At 45.8% G+C, this 27471-nt stretch overlaps 1 protein-coding gene and 1 long non-coding RNA gene across 2 annotated transcripts; one reads left to right on the forward strand and one right to left on the reverse strand.

Annotated features, from left to right (window-relative positions):
* The first annotated feature begins 8399 nt into the window (after positions 1-8399).
* On the forward strand, positions 8400-13504 carry LOC127008984 (uncharacterized). Its single transcript, XR_007761498.1, has 6 exons — positions 8400-8417; positions 10603-10686; positions 10943-11052; positions 11811-11992; positions 12954-13127; positions 13357-13504. It is a non-coding gene; the product is annotated as an uncharacterized LOC127008984 (long non-coding RNA).
* On the reverse strand, positions 10934-27112 carry LOC127008983 (separin-like). The gene is made up of 13 exons (XM_050881538.1): positions 27061-27112; positions 24595-24697; positions 23855-23981; positions 23009-23124; positions 21662-21795; positions 19406-19543; positions 18162-18323; positions 15969-16157; positions 15376-15471; positions 13368-13573; positions 12918-13085; positions 11795-12049; positions 10934-11082 (listed from the first exon to the last, which is right to left on the reverse strand). The coding sequence occupies exons 2-12, from the start codon at positions 24695-24697 to the stop codon at positions 11800-11802; spliced, it is 1689 nt and encodes a 562-aa protein (XP_050737495.1). The 5' UTR covers positions 27061-27112; the 3' UTR covers positions 10934-11082; positions 11795-11799.
* Between the last annotated feature and the right edge of the window lie 359 nt (positions 27113-27471).

The raw sequence follows: 27471 nt of genomic DNA on the forward strand, positions 1-27471 counted from the left end.
TTGCGTAACTCTTCTACCCAGAGAGAATCCTTTATCATCAGAACACATGAAACCTGGACACTTTTACAAGAAATAGATAACGAATCAGTAACGGAAGACAAGTCATTGAGTCACTTCGTCGGAAACACCTATCGTGTCAGATGTGGCCAGGGGAACGCCCAGCTAGATGAAAAAGTAATATCAGTTGCTGGATAAGGAGATCGCTGCAAGAAGAATCCAGATTACAGCCGAGCAGTGATAAGTACGTCTATACTCCGGAACCTCTTGTCACTCGTGTCCGCGTGCACGTGGGGACGCCGAATGAGCTGCTTGGTGAGGCTCAGATTGTGTCCCGCCCGCTTGTCCCAGCGCGGCGCGGCACTCTACCCTAAGGTGTTCAAAGGCTTTCAGTGTGTGCAGGTCATGGTGGTGGTGACGGCTATCCTATCAGGCAGCAGTGAAAGGGATATCACCAGTCCAGCAGCAGTAGCAGTATCGCAGTGGTGACAAAAGTATTAATGTTAGTAGTGGTTATGTAGTGGTAGCAGCAGGAACAACAGCGAAAACAGCAAAAGTTGTAATAGTTGTTTTGTTGAGGCGTGCAGCAGTAATAGCTGATGTAATAGTGGTAGTATTAATTAGAGTAGTTGCAGTTTACCATCATGAACAGCAGCAGCGACAGTAACACCCCTGCTGTAGTTGTTAATCTTATGGTCACACACACGTCTTGCATCACCACACCTCGAGGCGATACAAGTGGCCGCCTCTTCACCTTCGCCCCATATCCCTGCTCCTCCTCCTCACCCTCCTGTAGCTGCGTCACCAACACTTTATCTCGTCATGTGCTCATTGACAGACTGTAATCGGCGTCTGTGTCTATCGCGGGCTGTGACGAAACCCCTCCAAAAAATATATATAGTAAAAGAGTTCTACTTACAGGAAGATCTTAATGTGGCCAAAATCAACCTCAACATACATTTTTATGAACCTGTCACATGACTCCTGCATTCTTAACCTTTCCTACACCACCTTCTAATCATGCATGTACATATTGTTACGCCAAGGCTTAGCTTAGTTTAAATTGTAATTGGCGCCACGTGACGTAATGAGGGTTCCCTGCGGCCCCGTTGAGGGGGCGGGCTGGAGAGGGACGCCATGCGGCGAGGAAGAGTGGAGACGGAGAGAAGACAAAGGACGCGCTCGCCTGTGCTCTGTGCCTTAGGACTTAATCGCCTGTGATTTGTGCCTTGACTGCCTCCCCCTTGGACTATAAGGATTGTACAACGTGCTATTGCTTAGTAAACCCCAAGAAAGTCCGCCCTGTATTTAATTGTGCCTCGCTGTGTGCTCTGTGGGTGTGTGCGAGTGTGTCCGCCGGAGTGTCTTTGTGTCTGCTGTCCGCCTCGTGGGAGCACTGTGTTTTCCATAGCGAGCCCAGTTTAAGTAATTGGGAGAGCACCTGTCTGCCTGTGTGAGGGGTAGACAAGTGGAGCACAACAGTGGTGTCAGGAGTGGGATGGAAATTGTGCTGTGAGTGGACGGGCAGACAAAGAGTGACGCCTCGGGCACAATGGAGCTCGGCGAGCACGGTGCGGCTGGCGGAGCGAGTGGTGGGGTAGTGGTGACCTTGAGGCTGATGAAGACGCTAAGCCTGGCCAGCTGGAGTTAATTGCCTCAATGTTGGCTGGCTTGAGGCAAGAAATAACGCTTCAAGGTCAAAAGCAGGCACAGCAGGCCGAGCGCTCCGAGGCACAGGCCAGCAGGCTTGAGGAGCAGGCCCGTGAGCAGGCCGAGCGCTCCGAGGCACAGGCCAGCAGGCTTGGAGGCACAGGCCAGCAGGCTTGAGGAGGCACTACAAGCAAGCTTGGCTTCTGTGCGGCAGGAGGCACGGCAGTATACCGATCAGGCCTGTGAGGAGGTCCGGGGTGAGCTACAGAGGGGCCTAGAGGCACTGAGAGGTGAGGTGCAGGAGGTAAGGTTTGAGGCGAGGCAGGCTGCCGTGTGCTGCCCCAGAGGAAGTGCAGAGTGAGCCTTTGTGTGATTGGGGCAGTGTCAAGCCTCGCTGAGGCCACGCAGTGCATTCTCTGAGCCTGGGCCTGGCGTGTCCGGCCGGGGGTCACGGTCGGGGTTCAGCGGCTGGCGTGGGCTGCGGCAGCGGCGGCCCCGCCACTGTTGCCAACCAGCCCGCCACCCTCGCCTCCTCACCTAAACCCTACCCTGCCTCCTTTCTTGCCCCGAGTGCCTGCCTTCTACCCTGCTCGTTCGTTTCCTTCCCACGACCACCGCAGGCGTAAGCCGGCTGAGTATGACGGCAAGGTAGCTTGGGAGGCCTACGTTGCTCAGTTCGTCATGCTCGCAACAGCTCAAGGGTGGACTGAGGAAGAAAAGGCGCTGCAGCTGGCAAGGCCCGGCACTCGAGATTCTCAGCCACCTTCCAGCCACCAAGCAAGCTTCCTTTACCAGCCTGTCGGAAGCCTTGCAGCGCCGCTTTGGGCACAGTCACCAGGCTGAGGTGTACAGGGCTCAGCTGAAGAAGAGGGCGAGGCAGAAGGGCGAGACGCTGTCACAACTGGCGCAAGATGTGGAGGCCCTTGTGAGGCGGGCTTATCCGGCTGCTGGTGAAGACATGACGACCGTCCTCGCCCGTGACGCCTTCGTAGATGCTCTGCAGGACCACCAGCTGCAGATCTACGTAAAGCAAGCCCACCCTGGTGACCTGCAGGTGGCTTTGGCGAGGGCCATGGAGTTCGAGGCGTTTCTCAAGACGTCAAGCCGCCTCGCTGACTACGCCAAGCCTCGGAACGACGTGCGAGGCCGGAAGGCGAAGTTCGAGCGTAAGGCGGCGTCGAGGGAGACGAGCCCCGAGTTTGGTGGCCGTTGCTGGGGCTGCGGTGAGAAGGGCCAGACGCGACCGGTGTCCGAGGGGCGAAAGACGCGTTCCTCGACCGGCCGAAGTCTGGGGCTTCCAGACTTGCTGCAAGGACTGCGGCAAGTCTGATCACCGCTCCAGCGCCTGCCCCAAGCCGAAGCAAGTGGCGCAGGCGGGAAACAGCAGCGGGCTGGACAAGGGGGCGACTACCCAGCCTGCCAAGGTCGACACGCCCCCACTTGTGTAAGATGCCGCCATACCACTAGTTCGGTGCAGGTGGAGGGCAACGTAGACGGTAAGTCTTGCCGCCTGACAGTCGACACCGGGGCTGAAAAGACCCTGGTGCGCCCCGAGTTGCTGGACGCTGAGCGGCTCCCAGACGCCCCGCAGAGATTGTGCGGCGTGACGGGCATTGCGTGGCACTCCAGGGGCCTGTAGTGGCTCGTGTCGGCGTGGGCGGCGCAGAAGAGCGGCTGCCAGTGTACGCCGCCGACCTGGATGAAGAGGGCTTGCTCGGTTTTGACTACCTGGTGCAGACTGGCGCATGTATCGACTTTGGACGGAAGCGGATGAGGGTGCACGGACAAGAGGTGCCCTGGCTTCCGGAAGTCGGTTGTGCCGAGGTAGTGACGGCCGAGCGACTGCACCTTGCCCCCAGGACGGAGCGACGAGTCCAGTGTCGACTGTCGAGGGTGATGCACGACGCGGAAGGCATAGTAGAACCCTCAGAAAACCTGCACCTGACTGACGGTGTGGCAGTCGGGAGGAGCCTCGTGGGAGCGGGGGAGGAGTTAGTGACAGTACTCGTTGCTAACTTCTCTGACGAGGCTCGGCGACTACCCGCTGGTGCCAGACTAGGCACATGTGAAGAGGTGGAGCGAACTGAACAGCCGTCGAAGAGTGCGTCTACGCCTGCGGAGGGAGTGCTGCCTGACTTCCTTGAAGACCTGGCGCTCAGGGGCTCCGCTAACCTGACGGAGTCGCAGGCGGAGAGGGTGCGCCACACCTGACGCAGTACTCAGACGTGTTCAGCCGGGGCGACTTGGACTTGGGCCGCACGTCGCTGGTGAAACACAGCATCAACACTGGAACCAGCGCGCCCATCAAGTGTCCCCCTCGACGTATCGCACCTGCCCGACGAGAGGAGATGCAGCGCACCGTCAACGACCTGGCAAATCAGGGGGTGATCGAGAAGTCCGACAGTCCGTGGTCTTCAGCGGTAGTCCTGGTTAAAAAGAAGGACGGCACACAACGCTTCTGTGTGGACTACCGGGCACTGAATGACGTGACTGTGAAGGATTCCTACCCCCTGCCGAGGATCGACGACACCTTGGACGCGCTGGTAGGGGCGAGGTGGTTCTCCACGCTCGACCTGAAGTCGGGCTACCACCAGGTGGAGATGGCCGAAGAGGACAAGCCGAAGACAGCCTTTTCCTTCGGGCAGGGCTTGTGGCAGTTTAATGTCATGCCCTTCGGCCTCTGCAACGCCCCTGGCGGTTTTGAACGTCTGATGGAGCGGGTGCTGGACGGCCTGCAGTGGAGGACGGCCCTCATCTACCTCGACGACGTCATCGTCTACGGAGGCACCTTCGAGGAGGAGCTGGGGAGGCTGGAGGAGGTCCTGCAACGCCTGAGGAAGGCTAACCTCAAGCTCAGCCCCAAGAAGTGCTCCCTCTTCCAGTACGAGGTGCCGTTCCTGGGGCATGTCGTCAGCAAGGACGGCGTGCGCACAGACCCGCAGAAAGTGGCAGCAGTAGCAGACTGGCCTCGGCCCACTAACGTAGCTGAGGTCAGGAGCTACTTGGGTCTGTGCACCTACTACCGTCGCTTCGTGCAGGACTTCGCCACCATCGCGGCGCCCCTACACCGCCTCACTCGTAAAGGAGTGCCTTTCGAGTGGGACGAGGCGTGCCAGGCTGCGTTCGACGGCCTGAAGAGGGCCCTAGTGGAGGCGCCGGTCCTGCCGTACCCCAACCCGAAGCTCTTACCTGCTTGACACCGACGCCAGTGCGGAGGGCATCGGGGCTGTCTTGTCGCAGGTGAAGGATGGAAGGGAGCACGTGGTGGCCTACTACAGCGCCAAGTTCAGTAGGCCTGAACGCAACTACTGCGTGACCAGGAAGGAGCTGCTGGCAGTAGTAAAAAGTCTCGAGCACTTCCAGCCGTACCTCTACGGCGCTGAGTTCACCGTCCGGACCGACCACGCTGCCCTGCAGTGGTTGAAAACACTGAAGGCGCCGGAGGGTCAGCTGGCGAGGTGGTTGGGAAGGCTCGAGCAGTTCAACTACCGGATTGTTCACCGCCCGGGTCGTGTGCACAGCAACGCCGATAGTTTGAGCCGGCGCCCGTGTGAGGCAGGTTGCTCTCACTGTGCTAGCAAGGACCCCGACCCTGTGACTCGACGCCCGTGGGAGGCAGGTATCTCACATTCCGTCCCTGAAGGACCTGACGCCGTGAGTCAGAGCCCGTGTGAGGCAAGCTACTCACACCAGGCGCGTCGGGACCCTGACCCTGTTTGCCGACGCTTAACAGTGCCTGCCAACGCCACTGAAGGCAACGACCGGTGGCGTGAGGCACAGAGCGCAGACCCCGCTCTTGCTCCTGTAGTGCGTTGGCTCAGGGCCAGCGGGGAGCGACCCCGGTGGGAGGAAGTGTCGGCGGAGAGTCCTGCCACTAAGTGCCTCGTCGACCAGTGGGAGACGCTGCGGTTGGACCGGTGGGGAGTGCTAGTAAAGCGCTGGGAGGTGTTAGGCGGAGTGGGCAGAGACGCCTGGGTAGTGGTGGTACCCGTGCAAAGCGTGCTGAGGTGTTACGGGAGTTGCACGCCGGTGTTACTAGTGGCCACTTGGGCGAGAAAAAGACCCTTAAACGTCTCCGCCAGCGCTTCTACTGGGTCGGTATGCGGAACGACGTTTCCGAGTGGTGTCGGGCCTGTGACGTTTGTAGTGCGACAAAGGGCCCCACACGCCGGAATCGGGCTCCGCTTCAGTTGTACAGCGTGGGGCGCCAATGGAGCGGGTTGCTGTAGATATTGCTGGCCCGCTGCCCATGACGCCCCGGGGCAATCGTTTCGTATGCGTCGTGATGGACTACTTCACGAAGTGGCCTGAGGCGTATGCGCTCCCGAACCACGAGGCTGAAACAGTGGCGAGTGTCCTAGTAAACGAGTGCTTCACCCGGTTCGGTGTGCCGTCAGAACTGCACTCAGACCAGGGCCGTGAGTTCGAGTCCCGTGTGTTCCGTGAGTGCTGCGACTTGCTGGGAGTGCGGAAGAGCAGAACGACGCCACTCCACCCGCAGTCGGACGGGATGGTGGAGCGGTTCAACCGGACACTCGCACAGCAGTTGGCCAAGTATTGCGGGGCAAACCAGGAGGACTGGGACGTCAAGTTGCCCGCAATGCTGATGGCGTACCGGTCCGCTGTGCACGAGGCCACTGACTATACACCCGCACGTCTTATGTTTGGCCGCGAGCTCAGACTCCCCGTGGATCTGGCGACGGGGCGGCCGGACGTGGGCCTGCCGACTGTCACCTCTGGCTTCGCTGCCGCGCTGCAGGAGAACCTGGTCGAGGTCCATCACCAGGTGCGCGGCAAGCTCAGAGTGGCAGGCCAGGCGATGAAGGACTACTACGATCGCCGCATGCGGGACGTGAAGTATGCGGTGGGTGACAGAGTGTGGCTGCATAACCCTCGCCGGAAGAAAGGGTTATCACCGAAGCTGCAGAGTCCCTGGGAGGGGCCCTACACGGTGATTGCAGTCCTGTCCGCTGTCACCTACCGCATCAGGAGGGGCCGCAAACGCTCCTCTGTCGTCCACGTTGACCGGCTCTGGCGCTACCATGGGCCGGGCCGTTACTCCTGGGGTACTGGCGCTGAGGAGGACCCTGACTACCCCAGTAGTGACGAGGAGGACCGGGCAGAACTTGACCCGGTGGACGTCGAGGTCGCGGATGATGTGGAGGAGGAGGCAGGTGGAGACGCCGACCTGGAGGCCGGCTCTGCTGGTGACCTGGACCAGCCCGCTGCCTCTCCCTCGCCCTCACCTCCACCGCGACGACCAAGACGTGAGAGGAGGAGGCCAGGATGGCTTACAGATTTTGATACAGAATGATTTGTTTAGTTCCCCAGTTATGTTTTATTTGTTTTGTTAAGTTGGCGAGGCGGGTCGCCTGCGCTTAAGGGGGGGGTAGTGTTACGCCAAGGCTTAGCTTAGTTTAAATTGTAATTGGCGCCACGTGACGTAATGAGGGTTCCCTGCGGCCCCGTTGAGGGGGCGGGCTGGAGAGGGACGCCATGCGGCGAGGAAGAGTGGAGACGGAGAGAAAGGAAAGGACGCGCTCGCCTGTGCTCTGTGCCTTAGGACTTAATCGCCTGTGATTTGTGCCTTGACTGCCTCCCCCTTGGACTATAAGGATTGTACAACGTGCTATTGCTTAGTAAACCCCAAGAAAGTCCGCCCTGTATTTAATTGTGCCTCGCTGTGTGCTCTGTGGGTGTGTGCGAGTGTGTCCGCCGGAGTGTCTTTGTGTCTGCTGTCCGCCTCGTGGGAGCACTGTGTTTTCCATAGCGAGCCCAGTTTAAGTAATTGGGAGAGCACCTGTCTGCCTGTGTGAGGGGTAGACAAGTGGAGCACAACAATATAATCTACTGTGCGGCTTTGCTTCACATTTTCAACATAATTATTCAACATTATTATGCCCCCAGAGCAGACTCCCCTTTTCACTTAAGACCCAAGAGGTGTCGTGATAGCTCTTCCATTTTTTCTAAATCAACTTTTGCAACATTCATGCTCTTCATTTTGATTTCCCTTCTGTGGAGCACCATCTCTCCTTTCTCTCCCCTCCTCTGAACCTCACCTTCTCTTCCTCACTGAAACACAGGTCTCGGAGGCTGCTGACAATAATCTCTACTCTGTTCCCTCCTACTATCTCTATCCTAAATTTTAATGTGTCACTTGCTTTCATGCCCAAGACCTTGATTCTTTAGACTTTTACACCATCTGGCTAAGACTTAATTGTTATTCTATTACTAAACATGTCTTTGTTGTTTATCTCTAACCTGACTCTACCAACCACGTAAAATGCTTTGATTATTTGAACTCTAATGTGGAGCACATCTTGACTCACTCTTCCATGCTGAAATCTCCATCTTAGGGGATTTCAATGTTCACCACCAGTTTTGGCTTTCATCCTCTTTCACCAACCAGCCTGGTGAACAAGCCTACAACTATGCTCTCCTCAGTGATCTAGAGCAGTTGGTTCAGCACCCTACTCATATTCCTAACCACCTTGGAGATACATCCAACATTCTAGACCTTTTCCTATCCTCTAATCCTTCAGCATATTCTATCAACCTGTTCTCTCCATTAGCCCAATGGAGAGAACCTTATTTCTGCATTTTGTCCTATCACTCCTGTACAGCCTCTAGACCGAACAAAGAGGCAGTACTTCTGGCACTTTGTTTCAGTTCAGTGGGACGACCTGAGAATGTACTTTCCTGATTTCCTATGGATTGATTACTGCTTCCAGGAGAGAGACCCCTCTGTGTGTGCCAAGCTCATCACTGAGGTGATTGTTACTGGAATGGAGGCACATATTACATTTTTTCTATACTCCTGTTAAAAAGCTTTGGTTCAACCACACTTGCTCTCATGCTATCAAAGATAGAGAGGCAGCTCACAAAAGGTACCAGTCATCACACTCCTGGCACTTTGCCAAAAAAATCTCTAACAAATTCACCTTCATCTTTCCCACCTCTCTTTAATCCTGATAGCAGCACAGATGTCACACCTATCTCTAAGGCTAAACCCTTCACTCAAACTTTCTCTAAAAACTCTGCTCTGGATGATTCAGGGCATATCCCTCCTACTCATCCTCCCTCTGACTCCACTATGCCTGTTATTAAGATTCTTAACCCTTCTGCTGCAATTGGGATGAATTTGTCTTTCAATGGTACCCTGGCAACATATACTCCCAGGTCACTTTCTGACTCTGTGGTTGATAGTGAAGTATTTCCAATGTGGTATTGGTATGCTGGATATCCCCTTCCAAGGTGAATAACTTTACATTTTTTCATTGAATTGTAACAGCCACTTTTGTTCCATTTTTGTAGCTTGGTGATGTTTTCTTGTAGAAACTCCAGTCAAGGGGTTAAGAATGATGTTTTCCATGCCCTCTCTGGCCTCAATCCTCAGAAGGCTTATGGACCTGATGGAGTGCCTCCTATTGTCCTTAAAACTGTACTTCCATGCTGACACCCTGCATGGTCAAACTCTTTCATCTTTGCCTCTTTACATCTACTTTTCCTTCCTGCTAGAAGTATGCCTACATATAGCCTGTGCCTAAGAGGGGTGACCACTCTAATCCTTCAAACTACCACCCAATAGCTTTACTTTCCTGTTTTTCTAAAGCTTTTGAAACAATCTTTAACAGTAAAGTTCTTAAGCATCTATTTACTTCTGACTTTCGTTCTGATCACTAGGCTCTGCAAGGGCTATTCTACTGGTGATTTTTTCTTTCTTAACGAACTTCTAGTCATCCATCCTCTCTTAGCCATTTCGGTGAAACTTTTGTTGTTGCCTTAGACACCTTGAAAGCTTTTGATAACAGTCTGGTACAAATCTTTGGTTTCCAAACTACTCTCTTACTATTTCTATCCCTCTATCTGTATTTTTACCTCCAGTTTCCATTTTGGCCAATCTATCTCTGTTGTGGTAGATGGTCCCTGTTCTACCCCTAAACCTATCAACAATGGTGTCCCTCAGGGCTCTGTCCTGTCTCCCACTCTGTTGTTCATTGATGATCTTTCCAAAACAAACTGTCCTACCCACTCTTATGCCGATGACTCTACTTTGCCTTACTCAACATCTTTTGACAAAAGACCCTCCCAACAGGAACTACATGATTCTAGGCTGGAGGCTGCAGAATGCTTAACCTCAGACCTTGCTATCATTTCTGGATGGGGCACGAGGAACTTGCCGTTCTTCAACATCTCAAACTCAATTTCTCCACCTGTCAACTCGACACAATCTTCCAAACACCTGTCCCTTATTTTTCAATAACACTCAGCTGTCACCTTCTACAATAAGCATCCTATCTATCTGAGTCTATCCTTAAATCAAAATCTCAACTGGAAATCTCATATTTCTTTTCTTAGTATATCAGCTTTCTCAAAGTTGGGCATTCTTCATCATCTCCACCAGTTCTTTTCCCCATATACAAGGGCCTCATCCACCCTCATATGGAATATGCATTTCATGTGTGGGGGTGCTCCACACACACAGCACTCTCGGACAGAGGGCTCTTTGTCTCATCAACTCTCCTCCTCTTATTGACAGGCTTTTATTTCTTAGATTCCACTGCAATGTTGCATCTCCTATCTTTTATCAATATTTTCATGCTGACTGCTCTTCTGAATTTGCTAACTGCATGCCTCCCCCCCTCCCGTGGCACTACCGCACTCAACTTTCTACTCAGGCTCATCCTTATACTGTCCAACAATTCCTTATGCAAGTTCTTTAACGTCTTGCTTTTGCCATACAAGTGCTTTACCCCCAAGTAGATATTTGAGTCTGTGATGTATTTGACTGTAAACCTTTCAACTGAGTAATGGCAAGGGCCTTGATACCTGTCATGCTAATTTTTTTTTTTTTTTTTTTTGTAAAACTGACTCCTTAAAAATCATGAACCCAAGCAGCAGCCATTACAGAAAATTATCTCCTTGCTTTGATTAATGCTTCATACCCTGTTGCAGGTTCACATCTATGCAGACCCATCGACACATCGTGGGATGGGTGTCAAGTTATGTCCAAAACACTAGTTTGTGTTGGAGAAGCAAGTAGTTTCTTGAATGATATGTTTATACAGTTTGATGATTACAAATTACTGGTCTTCTTCCCACATAGCTTTGAATAATATAAACTGCAAGGGAGAAAAATACCCATTTTCCATACCAATCTATATTCATAAAGTACTCTTCATAAAAAATATGTAAAAATTCAATAAAATATTAATATTGTTGGACATGAGTCTGTTTGTGATCAGATAGATCAACTATATATACATTGTACATCATCTATTTTGAACATTTACAGGCTTGAGAATTCCATCCAAGGAAAGGGAAAACTCAAACCAGACCACAAATAATTGAAGGTGGGCAGTTCTCCAGCGTGTCCTTGCTCCATGAAGATCTGGCCACAAACAGGTAACCTTATGCATGGAGTGAGCAACATGCCTGTAAAGATAAGGGATAATGTAAGGTACTGAGTTGATAGTTGAATAAGAAAATGTATCTATGTTCAGTGTTCACTTGCATTTCATGTGTTCTTATTTCATGAAATTGCATATTGTGATAAAGTGGTATACTCCATACAAGGATGTACAGTGAAAATGGTATAGTATTGTGTTGCACAGGGATGTTCAAATCAGTAAGGACAAGACAATATTTCGTTGTATTGATTTCCATCTAAAACCAGGGAGCAGAAGAAAAAGATAAAGTGTTAAGTTTCCTACAAGGGAGATCTTTCCCCTCAACCCTCCACAGGCCTGGCTTTGAATCCCAGCCCAGGCAGTCAGTGTGCAGCTCACCCAGCTGTATGTCCTCCCTTTTGGGCTGGTCAATAATTGGGTACCTGGGGAAACCTTTGCAACAGAAACTATGTCAATCCCAGACTTCACAATGGCCCGTGTCCCGGGGAAATAGATTCTTCCCACAAGTTAAGAAGGGCAATGTGATGGACTGGAAAACCGAGGCCATGTGAAGCTTTAGCACATGCACCCACCTTTACCTTTTTCAAGGGGCTCTGATATTCTCTACTTCCATGTGTTTGCACATTTCATTCTTATTTTCACACTTGTTTTGATCCTTACACTGTTACCTATAGTATTCCAAGATTCAAAATTTCCTAATGTCTTTCAAGAAATCTCATTATTGAAAAGAAGTTTACCTTGATCAATCTTCAGCAGACTCCCCACTGTGAACTAGGTGAAGTGGGAGACCATACACACAGAGGGCTGAGGCCATCACAGAGTGCTTGGGGAGGGCCCGAGACTGGGCCACCAAGAGAGCCACGTCTGAGGGCTGGCTGGCCAGCGGTGACGCAGGGTCTTTGGCGGTGCCTCGCAGAACTTGGACCATTTCAGACGTGAGGTGGTCAGTATCACGGTCTGTTACCTCCCACAGCATCCCCACCACACATGGACTGTTATCAGATGACGTGTGTTAGTTTTGCTCTCCAGGCATTGTACAAGTGAAATTAGTTGCTAAATAATCAGTCAAAGCCCCATTTAACAATTAGGCTGTAGTTCAAGAGAAGACATAGTCTTTTCTATAAAGTCTGAAAACATCCTACAAGATTCCCATCTACACTATTGCATGCTTTCTCCAAATCCATGAATACAACCTAAAACAAAATTTTCTTCCTTGAATTTTTTTATGTAAAAATTCTTTACTTTTCCCACATACATCACTCTTACTTGGATTTAACACTCATACCTCTACATTCATACCATCACCAAACTACTCTCGTCTTTTTAGGCCCTCACAGTAAGCAAGATGACAACATCAATTCACAATAAATCATAAATACATATTCCACTTCCATCTCTTGTCAGCTGTGCCATCCTCTGAAATATTGTTGAAGCTACCACTTTAACAGTTCACACTATCACATCCTGTCAACTGATTCCTGCAAACTAAAAAGGAAGGTGGTCTAGTGTGTCAGTTACAGGATGAGTGTAAAGAGGAGGGGAGCTGATGAGGTGAAAAGCCTTTAGCTATATTCTCAGGGTCGTATACTCCATACAGGGGCATACATACAAGGCCTTTGTATTCAGTTAACATTTATGAGGGAAAAGAACTTAGGATTATGATAGAAAATGCCCAATCTCAATTTTTTTTTTTACCACTCCTCAACCCCTTTTTCAGTACTGCCTTATCGATTTACCCAATATAAATTCTTTAACCTGTACAATATCTGAAAAACTAAATATCAATTAATATATATCTGAAAATGTAAAATATAACTGATTGAAGGAAAATGGTAGCATGATCCAGAACAACCATCTCACCAGGAAGCAATGAAGTAGTGCATCACTATTCCCCAGGGGTCGGGGATTCTGCCGCGTGGTGCCAGACGAGCCGAGCTGCAGCCATACAGCAGCACCAGCGCACGGCACAGCACCTTCTCCACCAGATCCCCCGGCAGGTATTGACTGCCTGACCCATGACCAGCATACCTGATGAAGAGGAATGTTCAACAAAATGGGAATCAATTCTGAGTACCTATACTTCCAGTTCATTAACTAGATTAATGCACAATATAAACTTAAGTATATGTTATCAGTAAAAGACTGATTTTTTGAGGAACAAAACCCAATTATATAGTGAGGGATATTAGATCCATATGTCTTGCATTTTAATGCTTCTATAATGTTCTTTACTCAAATATTTATAATTACTAATCTGTTGGCATCCATTGTTTAGCAGAGACCCTCCCCATCTGTTCAGACATTACTCACAGAAACACATCATTGCTGGTGAGAGCTGAAGAGAACTCCTGGTGTGAGGGGACACGTGCAGTGATCCCCTGCCAGCCTGTGCCCTCCAACACCCCACCAAGACGCTCCTGAGTCCTGGGCAAGTTTCCCTCTGGATCCAGCAGGTAGAAGCCTTTCCTCACGTCCACTCCTTGCACCAGCACACTGTCTGCCATTTTGGAGTGGTGCTGAAATGACAATTTCCCCACAATTATTGAAATTTTTCTTAAATGTTGTTTGTGATATGATGCTGTAACAGTGTGGAAAACTGATAAGATTTTGTTGTACAGTCACCTCTCGATTGACATGAGGGTTACGTTCCTGGAGATGTCGCATTATTTAAAATCATGTTATTTAAACATAATTTCCCCATAGGAAACAATGGTAATAGGGGGGGTTACATTCCTGGATACTGGGAAAGTCTGCCTGTTTTGGGGATTTTGTTACTCTAACCTTAAAAAAAAAAAAAAAAATACATTAATGGGTCACAGAAACAGCAAGGGCGCACATTCTCATTTTGTTTAAATTTGTTCCTCACCCGCGCCGGCCACGGCCCTTCCCCGCCCCCACCCCCTCCACCCCGCCTCGCCTGCCTCCCTCCTCTTCCTTTGACTGCCCATGCTGTTGGGGACAAGGATGACTCCTTTGAGTTTGAGTTTTCTAAAGAAAGAATTGCTGCATTGCATTTGTGAGTCGCTGACACAACAAAGACGCGTCCTCGCAATCACCACCACCGCCCTGTTGATGCATCGCCGGTCGCTGCTGTCGTCCGCTCCGCTCTCCCTCCCCCCTCCCCACCCTGCCCTTCCACCTCCTGTGAGGAGGTGGAAGAACGGGGTGGGGAGGGAGGGGGGAGGGCGGGGCGGGGGTTCAGTGGACGGCGGCACCGACTGGCGACGCATCAACAGGGCAGTGATAGTGAGTGTGGGGACACGTTTTTGTTGTGTCACTGACTTGCAAGTGTGGCGTAGCAATTCTTTCTTAGGAAACTTTAACTTGGGGGAGTTGTCTTTGTCACCAATAGCATGGGTGGTCGGGGGAAGAGGAGGCAGGGAGGCAGAGGTGAGGGGAACAGCCATTGGCGGGGTCGCGGGGCGGGGAGGGGAGGTGGCCGGCGCGGGTGAGGAGCAAATTTGAGTAGAGTGGGAGTGTGTGTTTTTGTTGTTTCCATGACCCACCAATGTATTAATAATGTTTCATTGATGATGTCACTCTTGATGACATCATCGATGAAACTCGTGTTCAATCGAACATATCGCGTTAGTTAAACTTATCTCCTTAAATATCAACTCGTGTTAAATCAAAAACGCATTATTTAAACTCATGTTAATCAAGAGGTGACTGTATCTGAACACAATCAATGTGAATAGCAGGAACCAGTGTGTAATTGAATTGGCTATCTATTTGAACTATTGAATAGCACCCTCATCACTGTAACACGTCTTGTACACCCAGTAGGTTTTTCCCAATAATAGTTAGTGAGTGAATGAAAACACCATAGTAGCAAAAATGTTGTGTAATATTAAAATACATGTAAATAGGATTTATTGGTGTTGCCTACCCAAGAACACATTTTATAACATCTCAATAACAGCTTGAGCTTGCCTTGCCATTTCATCACTAGTCACTATCAATACATTTCCAAGCCATCATGATTCTTCTTGGTCTTCTAAATACGTTGAACTGATTTGTCTGGGGTTGGCAAGCAATTAAAGTGAAATGCTTAAGTGACAATATTATGGCAGTTTTATGAAGCCAAAAAATGTGTCAGCAGAGGACTGCCTAAATACAATCTGTGCACAACTAAATGGCACAAAAATGCAACTGAAGAAATGGTGACAAAATTAACTGAACATGTGGTGTATAAAAAATAATGTACTAATCAATACTATAATGAAGACAATAGCGAATGTCAATCTTAAGTATAAGGACAGAGATGAAGATGTCATCTAGTTACTCTTCCCTCTTGGTGTGACTCAATAAAGCTCACCTCATACAGCAGTGCCAGCATACAGAGACTTGGCATTCTGGTGACAGGCTGGTTCTTGAACACACCCATCATCTCCCATGGAAGTGCCACTGTGCTCTATTGGACAATACGTTCACTTAAGACAATAATGAAATTCTTTTACACACTTACATTAACCTGATACATGTAAACATTCATCTACCATGAGAGGTCTGGCAGAGAGTAGTTTAAGTGATTAGGGTAATGACAAGTGATGAACAATGCTAACCACTCAACCAAATGTATTTACAACCCTAATCAACTACAAAATTCTGAACAGTGTCATCTATTTCAGGTTAAGCATAATTAAAAATGCAAGTTTGCCTTAATGATTCATGTCTGAATCAACAGAGACCACCTTTAGAAGGGTGTTCCCATGCCCTTTTATGCTCAAAAAATTAAATACCAGAAAACATAAAATAAAAAAATAGTCATTCAGGATTTTAGACCCCCAAACAAACACAATATCATTTTATCTTACACCAAGATCAAGGGTTTCTGATGGCCTTCTTTCTGGTGTTACTGTAAAAATGTAATGAGAAAAAATATTATGTAAAGCAGAGAAAAGTAGTCACCTTATCAAGCACCAGAATTAGTGGGTTTCTGGTAGCCTTCCTTATGGGACTCAGGACATCGCTCTCTTTTCTAATGGAGGCGCAGACGTCCTTCACGATGCTGCTTCCCTTTAGTACTGCTGCTACTCCAGCATGCAATTGGTCCTCCACCTCATGCTCCAGGCCAGCCACTGGACAGCTGATGGCACACTGAAAGAGAAAAGTTTGATCATCATCATCCTGCAATCTCTCTATTACTTCCTTCATTCCTCCTCTTGTTTAAACTAAACTAACTCATGATTTCATAGATATTGGATGATACTAGAATCTCTTCCATCATAAATCTCTAATGTCCTGTCCACACGGGCAGGCTTTGCTCGGCCACACTATGCCCAAAACACTGCACAAAACATGACTGGTAGTATGCCTGGAACATGCTGCATACATGAGTGTGAACAAGCCATAAACATGATGGTAAACATGCCGTCCAGTGTTAGTTTCAAAATAGTGCGAACACAGCTTCAAACGTGTTCAAAACATTATGACAGTCCACACGAGGGCACAGCTGGCAGTTACTGTCGACATGTCAGACAAGGAGGATCTGTTACTAGCAGCGGCTGCTACAGTTATTATATGTGGTTACAGACACAAACGGCATCACCGATACTGGGTGCGTCCCTCGTTAAGGCTGGGAAATGAACACAGGGAGAGGTTATATAAGGAGATGGTGTTTGACGATGACGGACTATTGCCTCAACACATCAGTGACAGTGGGTCATTTAGAAATTTTCTATGTATGTGTGCATCAGATTTTGAGGTGCTACTAACATAGCCACTCTATGGCAACGCAGTATACTGCAGTGTACATTCGATCACGGGGGGAATGTTTCACACGAGTGGTTGTCCGCACATTTGTTTCCGGCCACGAAACGTCCACACTGCAGTCTCGAAACATGTTCGGGGTTTGAACGTCCAAACGAGACATGTTGAACATGAATCCGAACATGGCTGAAGCAATGTTTCGAACATGCTTCAAAACATGTCTCCATGCTGTGTGGACGAGGCTTTAATGGGTGATGCCTGTCGTGCATATTTTTGCTGCTGTCCAAATGATGTTGGTTGGACAGTCAGAGGCTGGCCGTGACAAGAGTAAGATCAAGTGCTGCACGATAACATGGATCACAGGACACACAAGAAGAGAATTGCACTGTGTATCATTAAAGCAATGTGCACAAAGATAAAAAAGACAAGGCAGAAGATATGGTGTTAAGAGTGGCTACATAGAAGAGCAGACATGGAGTCATGTAACAATATTATGGGAAATTGAAACATGAACCAGAAGTAGATTTTGACAACTACATGAGAATATACAGCACCTTCACCCCAAACCCACCACCCAACCTTGACCACCAACAAGCAAAGCCTCAGTATGTTGGTAAACTTTCACGGAGCTCTGCTCCCGGTTTCTCCATTTCTGGCATCACAGTGAGTAAAGTATGAAGAGCAAAGCTCCCCTTCCCTAATGTGGACAGGGCCTAAGTGCATCCCTGCAAGCCAGAAGTATCAACTCCTGACATGCAAGCTGCATTGTAACTGCAGCTCAGTTTTCTAGAGAACAAAATTACAACCCAACTAACATCTGTACTGGTTTCCTTCTAAATAAACATGAGCTACAACATGCAATGGGCCAGCCTATATAACCTCCATCTGTTTCTGACTAGTTTCTTGTCAATCCTTTCATATTTTTATTTTTCTGATGGAGGAGGGTAAATCAAACTTATGTGACCTCTTGAAGTGAATAAAACCCACACTGGCAGACAAAAGATGTAAATTTATCAGTTTCGCTGTCAACCACGGAGGGTGGTAATAATGTCCACTGATACTGCTTGGTAAATACACATTGATAAGGCAGACTATATTTCAAGTTTCTTCACAAAAATAGAGATAGAAGTATACAGTGGATTGAAAGATATTCCACCTTACCCACAAATCAGTTTAATATTAATAATTTCTTGCTGAATACACATGGAAGTGATGGTGTATGACCTACTCTCACCAAATCATGAATACAAAAATAATGAAAAACCCTGACAGATGCACAGAGGCTTCAATGTATTGTGAAATTCAATCTTAGATACAAACTGAGTGACAAGCTTATACATGACACCCTGGCCTTACCTAAGTTAACCTATCAAACCTTAAAAATACACCAACCTTCAAGCACTGTTTCTGCGAGTCTGTGAGGGAGAGGTGGTGGGCTGACAGTATGCGTAAGGTGACCTCCTCCAGTACCTTTTCTTCATTAGGGTGTAGTGACCCTACTAAGAGGCAGCCCCAATGGCGCAGCCAAGCCACTTCCATGCTTCTCACCAAGTTCTGTAAGAAGTCTAAGTTAAAAGTAGGAAAGGCCCCTGGAGCTGATGACAAAACAGCAGAAATGCTGAGGTATGGAGGAAATGTAGTTTTAGAATGGATATTATGGATATGTAACCTATCATGGGAACAGAGTGAGGTGCCAGAGAACTGGAGAAAGGCTATTGTTGTGCTGCTGTACAAAGGGAAATGAAGCAGAGGTGATTGCAATAGTTACAGGGGAATAAGTCTATTCAGTAAAGAAGGAAAAGTGTATGGAGGGTTTTAAAGGAGAGGATGAAGAAAATAAAGGAAAAAGTGTTGGCAATGAACAAAGTGGTTTTAGGAAAGGGAGGGGTTGTGTAGATCAAATATTTGCACTGAAAATGCTAGTTAAAAACTGGTTAAAAAGTACCTAGAGAAGGATAGGAAATTGTTTGCTGCTTTTATGGACCTAGAGAAGGCATATGACAGGGTTGACAGGAAAGGTTTATGGGATGTTCTAAGGATGTATGGTGTGGTAGGGTATTCAGTGAAGGGAATCAGATCCTTCTATAAGGATGCTAGTACCTCTTTGTGCATGAATGGTAAGTTGAGTGCGAGTTTTGCTGTTGGTGTGGGTGTCAGACAGGGGTGTGGGTGTCAGACAGGGGTGTGTGATGTTGCCATGGCTTTTTAATGTGTACATGGACATTGGACAGTTGTATGAGAGAAATGAAAGCAAGAATGGGGGAGCTAGATCCAAGGTTGAAAGTGAGAGGTAGAGGAGGCATTGGTGACAGACCTGTTTGCAGATGATACAGTATTATTGGCAGAGAATGAAGGGGAGCTACAGAAGATAGTGGATGAGTTTGACAGGGTGTTAAGAGAATAGTGAAAAATGAATATTGGAAAAAGTAACCAGATCTAAATACTTTTAGATAAAGAATATTACAATAACATCTGTCCCTACTGTTATAATCACTAGACTAAGCATAATCTTTGAAGAATTCCAAGATTATCTGAAAGTACTTATGAGTGAGGATGAGTAACAGCTTGAGAACTGCAGCATACAAAGATGAAAACTGTAGTATAAGAATAAATATGACATTCCAGTCCCAACTCACCCTCATCCTGCTATTCAAGGCCTCCTTCCTATCACTGGCTCTCTGCTTAGCAACAAACGTACTCTTAATCTCATTTCTGATGTTGGTCATTTCCTGAAGGATGCTGCTAACGTTTGCATCCAGGGGAGCTGCCACAGGCTGGGAGAAGATTATCAAAATTAAGCTTTCACAGCATCCCAATAATAGCAAACTACATATTATAAAAATATGCTTGAGCAGCATTAAACAAAAATAACAATTGAATGGTGGTGAGGTCTCTTGGCTAACCATTTTCTTGTTTTCTTTAACTCAGCTATCCATCCTACAAGGGCTGTACCAATACCAATAATGACACCTTTACTCATTTGTGAAGTGATACTGATACCCATACTTGTTTATGAACTGATATCAATACTGATACACTGATACATTGATAACATTGACATATACTTATACTCATCACTACCATCACATGAGGAAATACAAACTCACATAGTTATCCCCACCATCATGTGATATTCATACACATTATATAGTCACCCCACAATCACTTTTTCATATGAACAATTTCATGCCATCATATTTCAACACTGTCTTTAAGTATCATCCCATACCAACTTTCTTTTTTTTTTCTTTTTTCTTCTTCTTTTTGTTTTACAACAAAGGAGACAGCTCAAGGGCACAAAAAGAGGAAACAATAATAAAAAAAAGCCTGCTACTCACTGCTCCTACAAAAAAAAATCAAACTGACACCACAACGCTGCCCTAAGTATATTATAAAAAATTATGGGCCATATTACAAGTCCAATCCGAGAAGTTTCGGGTCCCTGCAGAGTTATTCATCCCAGGGACCCGAAACTTCTAGGATTGGACTTATAGTACAGCCCCTAAACCGACCTTTGTAGGGACCCAAAACTTCTCTGGTGTGACTTGTAATATGGCCCTATATACCACCAATGTCATGACCTGTACTTTCTCCACAAGACTATTGCCTCATAAGATCCTCATGTAGTTCTCCATTCTCATGTTCTGTTTCTTGGATGCTGAGCCCAGGAGAATCAACCTCACTTGCTTCTGGCAATTGCTTGCTGCCACACAAACATTTCTTTACCTTAAACTCCTGGGTCAAGCAAGTGTATGACCCTCATTTTATTTATTATTGTCCAATTCAACCATCGATTTTCTCATAAATAATTTTTACTTCATATTTCTTTGATATATAATTCTCTCCATTTGCTTCAAAACAATATTTTGTTTTACTTGTCTTTTTGTGATGACTCCAGGCCCTCAATACCATCTGCTGCTACCTCTATGTTTTCCCCAGAGAAATTGCAGCACATCATCCTTGGGATGGCCAGCTGGGCAAACTTTTGGCCAGTTTTGGAAGGGCTGGGCATCCATTACAGGCAAAACTGCCAAGTCCAGGGCAATAAAGACTGACATGTGTCAGCATCGGTGCAGGGCATTCGGGTGGCATGCTAACAAAATAAATGCTGCATGTACGATACTGTTTTGGATGGCAATTGGCAGTAGACATCCAAACAGGAGCACAATACTCAAAGTAGGGAAAAATGAATGCATAAAAAGATTTGATTACAGTTGAGTCACAAGCAAATATTTTGAAGCATTTGCCAAGTAAGTCTGTCTTCTGTGCAATAGTGGAAGACATGGAACGAATGTGCTTCTCAAATGTCAGTTTAGAATCAAGAGTGACTCCCAACAAACAAATACTAGAAACATCCTTAATCTGTTCACCAAAAAATGCAAACAAGGATGAGGTGGATCCAAGGTACGGGATCTACTGATGGTAATGGAATGCGTTTTATTACTATTAAGCTTCATGCCCCAAAGTTGACACCAAGCGGTGATCATTGCCAAGTCCCTATTCAGAGATGCAGCAACTTCACCTCTGTTGCTAGGAGAGTGAACAGAGAAGTACCAACATATTGGTAAAGCCCTACATACTACCAATGCACAAAATTTAATTTTAATCTGATAATATTAAGGAAAGAATAGGAATAAAAAATGCATGCAAAACATGGCAATAATAATACAAGACCTTGACTTACAAAAAAAATATCATAAAAAAGGACATACTGCATAAATAGTCAGTCAAATTCTGTACATTATACAAATTTATATGAACCATGTATAAAGAGAATATTTAATTTTTATTATGAAGAAATATTTAAGCATAAACTACAGGACAGAAGTCCTGAGCTTAGATGCTGCAAATAACAAACAATAAAAAAGGGATAAAGAAGAAGGGTACAGTACCTGCACCAAGACCTTGGGGTCAGGTCCACACACGCAGCGGGACAGGTAGAGACTGGGTGTGGTGGCTGTGCTGCCCACTACTCTGAACAGCTCCGTGCCGTCCCTCTGAGATGTGAGCTGAACCACTGTCCACTCTAGTGAAACATTTGGTCATTAGCATGTAATGTTTAATCTAAAGAAAAATCCACATTGACTTAACAGATACAGGACTCTCTATAGCAGAAAAAGGATAATTTTGGGTGTATAACCATTTGGGTGTATATTAAATTTGACTTCAAAAAAAGGAAATCCTGAGGCAACTCTCCTCTCCTTCCACCCTCCTTCCCCCCTTGACTCCTAACTCCAGGTCCGGAAATCAAACTCACCCTTCACACCCACCCACACACATCACACCACACCATCACACACACCGTAAACATATCTATCAGATTATTTTTACGACTCCATCTTCCACTTTTGACCAAAAAAAATCTAACCTTCCCAACTCCACACACATTCTGTTTCCTTACTTACTGTACTTCTTCAAACAAGATCTCTAAAATCCCAGTCTCTCCTCAATGGAAGTGCTTTAACAGATTTGCCAAAGGCTTTTGCCCAATATATATATATGTGAACTAATGAAACTTTAAAACAAGCAAAGAAAAGAGAAAAGTGAGACCAGTAGTGAAGTGTTTTTTTATAAAGAGAAAAAGATGATGCTAGATGACACTTTCATTTAATAAGTAGTGAAATTAGTGTATGTATTTAGTATTCAATTCAATTTCATCAAAGCAGCAAAAATGGCCATGGGAGGGAATGCAATAATTTCTGAGAGTATATAAAAAGTGGAATAGCATGAAGAAGACTGTGGATGTGCTGATTGAACAAAGGATTTGCACCCACCCTACCCTTCAGTTCTACCATATACAAATACAAAATATAAGGCAAATCATAATTAACCCCTTGACTGTGGATTTCCTACAATAAGACATCACCAACCTACAGGAATGGAACAAAAAGTGGCTGCTACAATTCACTGAAGAAAAATGTAAAGTCATGGACCTTCGGAGGGGATATCCAACATACCAATACCACATGAGAAACACTCCATTATCCAACACAGAGGCAGAGAAAGATCTGGGAGTATATGTTGCCAGGCTAACAGTGAAAGCCAAATCCGTGCCAATCACAGCCAATGGGTTAAAAAAGAATGTGTGGATGCAGCTAGTTTCCCAAAAATGAGAAAAGAGGTTACAAAAGGAAAATCAGAGTGTAAGTTGACAGGAGCAAAGTAAAGGTTTGTGCAGCATGGGAGACTGAAGTAGCCCACCAGTCAGATGGAGTGACACAGTGCATGAGTGTCTTCACCTGGAGGCAGTTTCTGGAGAAGTTTCATGGTCTCCTCCATGCTGGTGGTGGACAGGATGTTCTTCTTCCCTTCATGCATCTCTGCTAGGCCATCCAAAATATCTTCTTCTGACTGTCTGCAAAGTGAAATTTGAAGTATATAATTAATAAAAAAGATTATGAATGAAGAAATGTTAATATTGGATGGCAGACTCTGAATATCATGAACTAAAAGAAAGGAGTGTAAAAGGGGAGATTCATGGGAGGTATTGTATCCCATGTCTCATGAGACATGAACATGGACTGAAAGACATGCTGTTATATGCAAAGAAGAGCTACTTTGCAAGAAGAGGTAGCAAGGCACCGATAAATATATGTAATGCTCTACATCAAAATGCAAATTGGTGTTGAGTATGGAATGGCAGTATAGGTGAAGTCCACCACTGGGTAAGAATATGTGACAAGAAAGCAAAATGTTTGAGGGGAATGTAGTCAAGCAGAATTGTTGGGAAGTAATAAATAAGATATACACTGATAAAGTTAAGGAATACATATAACAAGAAGAGATACTGATATTCCAAGGAAGTGTATGAAGAGGAGCAGTGGGCAGGCAAATTGCTGGGGCCTCAGTGAAGACTAACAAATCCATCTATGATGGTATCTCAAAATTCATTCCCAGAATTTTGTAGTTATACACAATTCTACAGAGAAGTTAATTATCATATTCAAATGAGTAACTGGTCATGCTATCCAAAAGTTATGGCACAATACAATACAATGTCACATATGTGAATATACTGTCAGTCATCATGTTACATACAAAAGGTTAGGAGGAAAACAAGAAAGAAACAACTGCAAAACTTTTACTTTGGTTTGTAGAGTCTCTGTGCCAATCGGTGGTGGAGGAGCGTGGAATGAGTGAGGGAAAGCAGGTGGAAGGCCTCCTTCTCCCTGCCTGCTGCGAGGGCTGCCTCTGCATCACTCACATGTGCGCCTGAAAGATGTTTCCATCATTGGTGCATCCATTGACCTTACTTTTATTTTTTATTTATTTATTTATTTATTTATTTATTTATTTATTTTTTTAATCCTCACTACCTTGCCTATCCATCCTTTCATCAACAAGATCAGTGTCCTACTCTTAAGTTACGGATATTTTAAACAACTTAGAAAAATAACTAACATCATGTGTACTAAAATTAGCATCTTCCACAAACTACATATCCAATTATTATGTACTACATTCAAAAACACATTCTATATCTACATAAACTCATGACAAAGTAAAACAAACATCAAAACAACATGGAACAGAAGAGACAAATGATAAAAAAAAAAATAAGCAATAACAATGAAAACTCACTAGACATTGACAAAGAATAAATATAGTATACTGGTAGTACCTATAAGGTTATTCAGTCAGAACCTATTGAAACTCTACTGAGGAAAAAGCATAGGGAAAATTTATACTACACCTTATTTTCAAAGATATATATATCATAATCAAACAACTTTCAATTGTTACAAATTCAGATCATATCTACAGCTTACTACTAAAAACAGAAATAATATAAGACACAATATGGTGCAACGAATCTGTGACAGACTTGTGGTGAGTGCGCTGGGCAAGGTGGACACCACTTGTGTGAGGGAGGTGGCCCCCAGTTTAGCAAGGACCTCATCCGTCAAGCTCTTCACTGTCTGTGGCATCTGTGAATTTATCAAATGAATACATTTTAAGGTAAATGCTAAACATATTGCATAATGGATGATGGATCCTGCCCTAACAGCAAATAATTGTAACTTTTGTTTCACACAGGTGTACAAAACAGTTTATTTCTAGTAAGTTTTGATGTGTACTTTTTAAGCAGGTAAATGTGTAGTTAAGCTTCATTCATTCATCTTTGACGCCTGCTCCTAGGAGCTCCCACCAGGGGATGGCCACGGCAGAAAGTTTCCATCTTTTTCTATCCAAATACTCCCTCCTTGCCTGTTCAAAGTTTCTCAAGGATCTATCACCCCTCTCTCTGACATACTCCTGTACCCTATCTCTCCATTTCACTGGAGGTCGTCCTCTAACATTCCCTCCCTCTATCTCACTCACACACACCCTCCTGGTCATCTTACTCTCCCCCATTCGCTCCATGTGGCCAAACCACTTTAAAGTCTGTCGCTTCACTTCCTCCACCGCTCCACACTTCTTTCCTTCACCAACGTGACACTTTCCAAAACTCTCATACACACTTTCATTACTCATTTCATCCATTCTACTCACACCACATGCACTCCTCAAATACGGTAACTCATTTCCACTGCCTGCACTATAGACCTCTGACTTTCATTCCAGGCCAATGTTTCACTTGCATATGTGAGGGTTGGTACTATTACTATTATGCAAGATGGTGCCACTATAAACACTCGCCTGTGCCAGAACGGGCTGGGCCGACCACCAGGCCCCACCTGGAAGAAGCCTACCGGTGCAATAGGCAGCAACGTAAAAAAAAAAAATAATAAATAAATAAATAAATACTGTATTTCTCAAATCCCTCTTTACCTCTATGCTCACACTTCTGCCATTCATGATATGTCCCAAATACCCCACCACTTTTCTTCCTTGCAATGCCCTTCTCTTGTCTCTCCTTCTGTACCACCATGCTTACACATAACTGATCCAAGGTACTTAAACTTATTTACCTCCTTCATTTCTTCACCATTCAAAATTATTTTGCATTCTTTTTCACATTGAGTTAAGCTTCACCACCTCAAAATACCAAATGCACCTTCATAGTATGGTTAAAGTGCAAAAATACATGCCTTTTAACCATAATGTGAGGTTGCAGATGGTTGAAAGCCAAACTATGCAAAACTAACAAAAAAAAAAGTTAACCAATGCACCCTGGAGATCAGCCACTTCCCGGACTGTCTCCCACACATCGGCAAAGATTATGTTAGGTTTGCTTAGGTTAAAAGTTTCTAGCCATGTGTACCTTCATATTAGTTATACTTATACATTATAGATAAATAGAGATTACATTATGGTTAAAGAACATTTATTTTTGCCCTTCAGCCATAATATAATATGGAATTTTGAGGTGGTGGTCTAAACCACACATTTACTAATGATCTACTAAATATTCCCTGCAAAAATTACTAGTTTCCCAAATTTCCCTCCCACAAAATTAGTGACTTTCATGAAAAGAATATGTAAATCTATATTAAACATCAAAGCTCACCAGAAGTAAGAACTTGCTTCATCCCCATGCACAGCAACAAAGAAGATTAAAACAAACTCCAAACAGGGGAGCTTTGCCCCCCTCAACCCACCGTGCCACATTTCATCGCACCAAACTATTGTGACACCCACAGCTGCACAGGTTCCCACGAACATTCCATGGCCATTTTCATAGTTTGTTACCTATATTTTTAAACACTATCCTTTGGTTTTCCAGGAAGTCTGAAGATTAGTAGAAGCCATAAGGAGAACAATAGAGTAGTTGGTTAAGTAGGCCAATTCATTAACCCGGTAGCAGCGATGGGCCGAATTTGTGGCTTTACCGTGTACCAGCGACGGGCCAAATTTTTGCCATGATATAAACCTCCCCCGAAAACAGATGATGCTTAAATTGATCACAAATGCGTTAATGTATATTATGAAATGGTTTGCGTGAGTGATGATTTTTTCTTTTTTTCTCGCTTAGAGGGACCTTTAAGAAACATGATCCCCGCAGCTAACGGGTTAATAAAACACACTGACCTCTACTGGATAATTACCCAAATCTTAAACAGTGAAAAATAAGCTCTTTGGCCCTCACACAACCATGAAGGCAGACGTAACAGGCAGGCTTTGAACCCTCCCCCTTTACTCATTTTCAAGTATAAAGAAAAAATTAATAGCACAAAATCGTCAGAAAAAGTATAACAGCGGTGAGGAATGGGCTTTTTTCTGCACTCTTTGTTGTCCATGAGCGGTCTCCCTTGATGTAAAAAAATAAATAAATAAAAATAAAATGTTCCCCGGATTTCCTTATGATGTCCCGCCCCCCACCAGCACACAGGCACCAGCAACGCCTCACCTTTACGAGGGCCGGCACCAGGCGACGAGCGGCACACAGTAGGGCCAGTGCCGCTAATCAGAGTCCATGGCACCCCCTTGCACGCCTTTGAAGTTGCACGCCCCCACCAGCTGGCCGTGACGTCATGGCGGGAGGCGGAAGGGATCGTGTGTATAGGATCACCGTTGCCAAATTGTCGTACTCAGAGCCCCGTATTTACCGGTTTCTGGCCTATTTCTGTTGCCAAGAAGCACCAATAATTAACCATCTAAACGATAACCATATATGAAGGCAGTTATTTTGGTGATGAAAGTAGTTTTTGGGTCAGAAACCGGAAAATATAAGGGGCAGAGTACGACAGTGGTCCAGTGTTACACGATTGACTCCTTTAAAAACAAGCTCGACCGTCACTTCCTTCAACTTAATATTAAC

Source organism: Eriocheir sinensis, chromosome 39, assembly GCF_024679095.1.
Source record: "Eriocheir sinensis breed Jianghai 21 chromosome 39, ASM2467909v1, whole genome shotgun sequence".
Taxonomy (NCBI): domain Eukaryota; kingdom Metazoa; phylum Arthropoda; class Malacostraca; order Decapoda; family Varunidae; genus Eriocheir; species Eriocheir sinensis.

Bases quoted from the DNA above. Each gene is read 5' to 3' on its own strand.
- LOC127008983 (XM_050881538.1), bottom strand. From the start codon at position 24,697: ATGCCACAGACAGTGAAGAGCTTGACGGATGAGGTCCTTGCTAAACTG. The intron at 18,324-19,405 runs GTGAGTTGGGAC...GACTTCTTACAG, and splicing joins CCTTGAATAGCAGGATGAGG to AACTTGGTGAGAAGCATGGA. The intron at 13,086-13,367 runs GTGAGTAATGTC...CCTCTTCATCAG, and splicing joins ACCAGCAATGATGTGTTTCT to GTATGCTGGTCATGGGTCAG.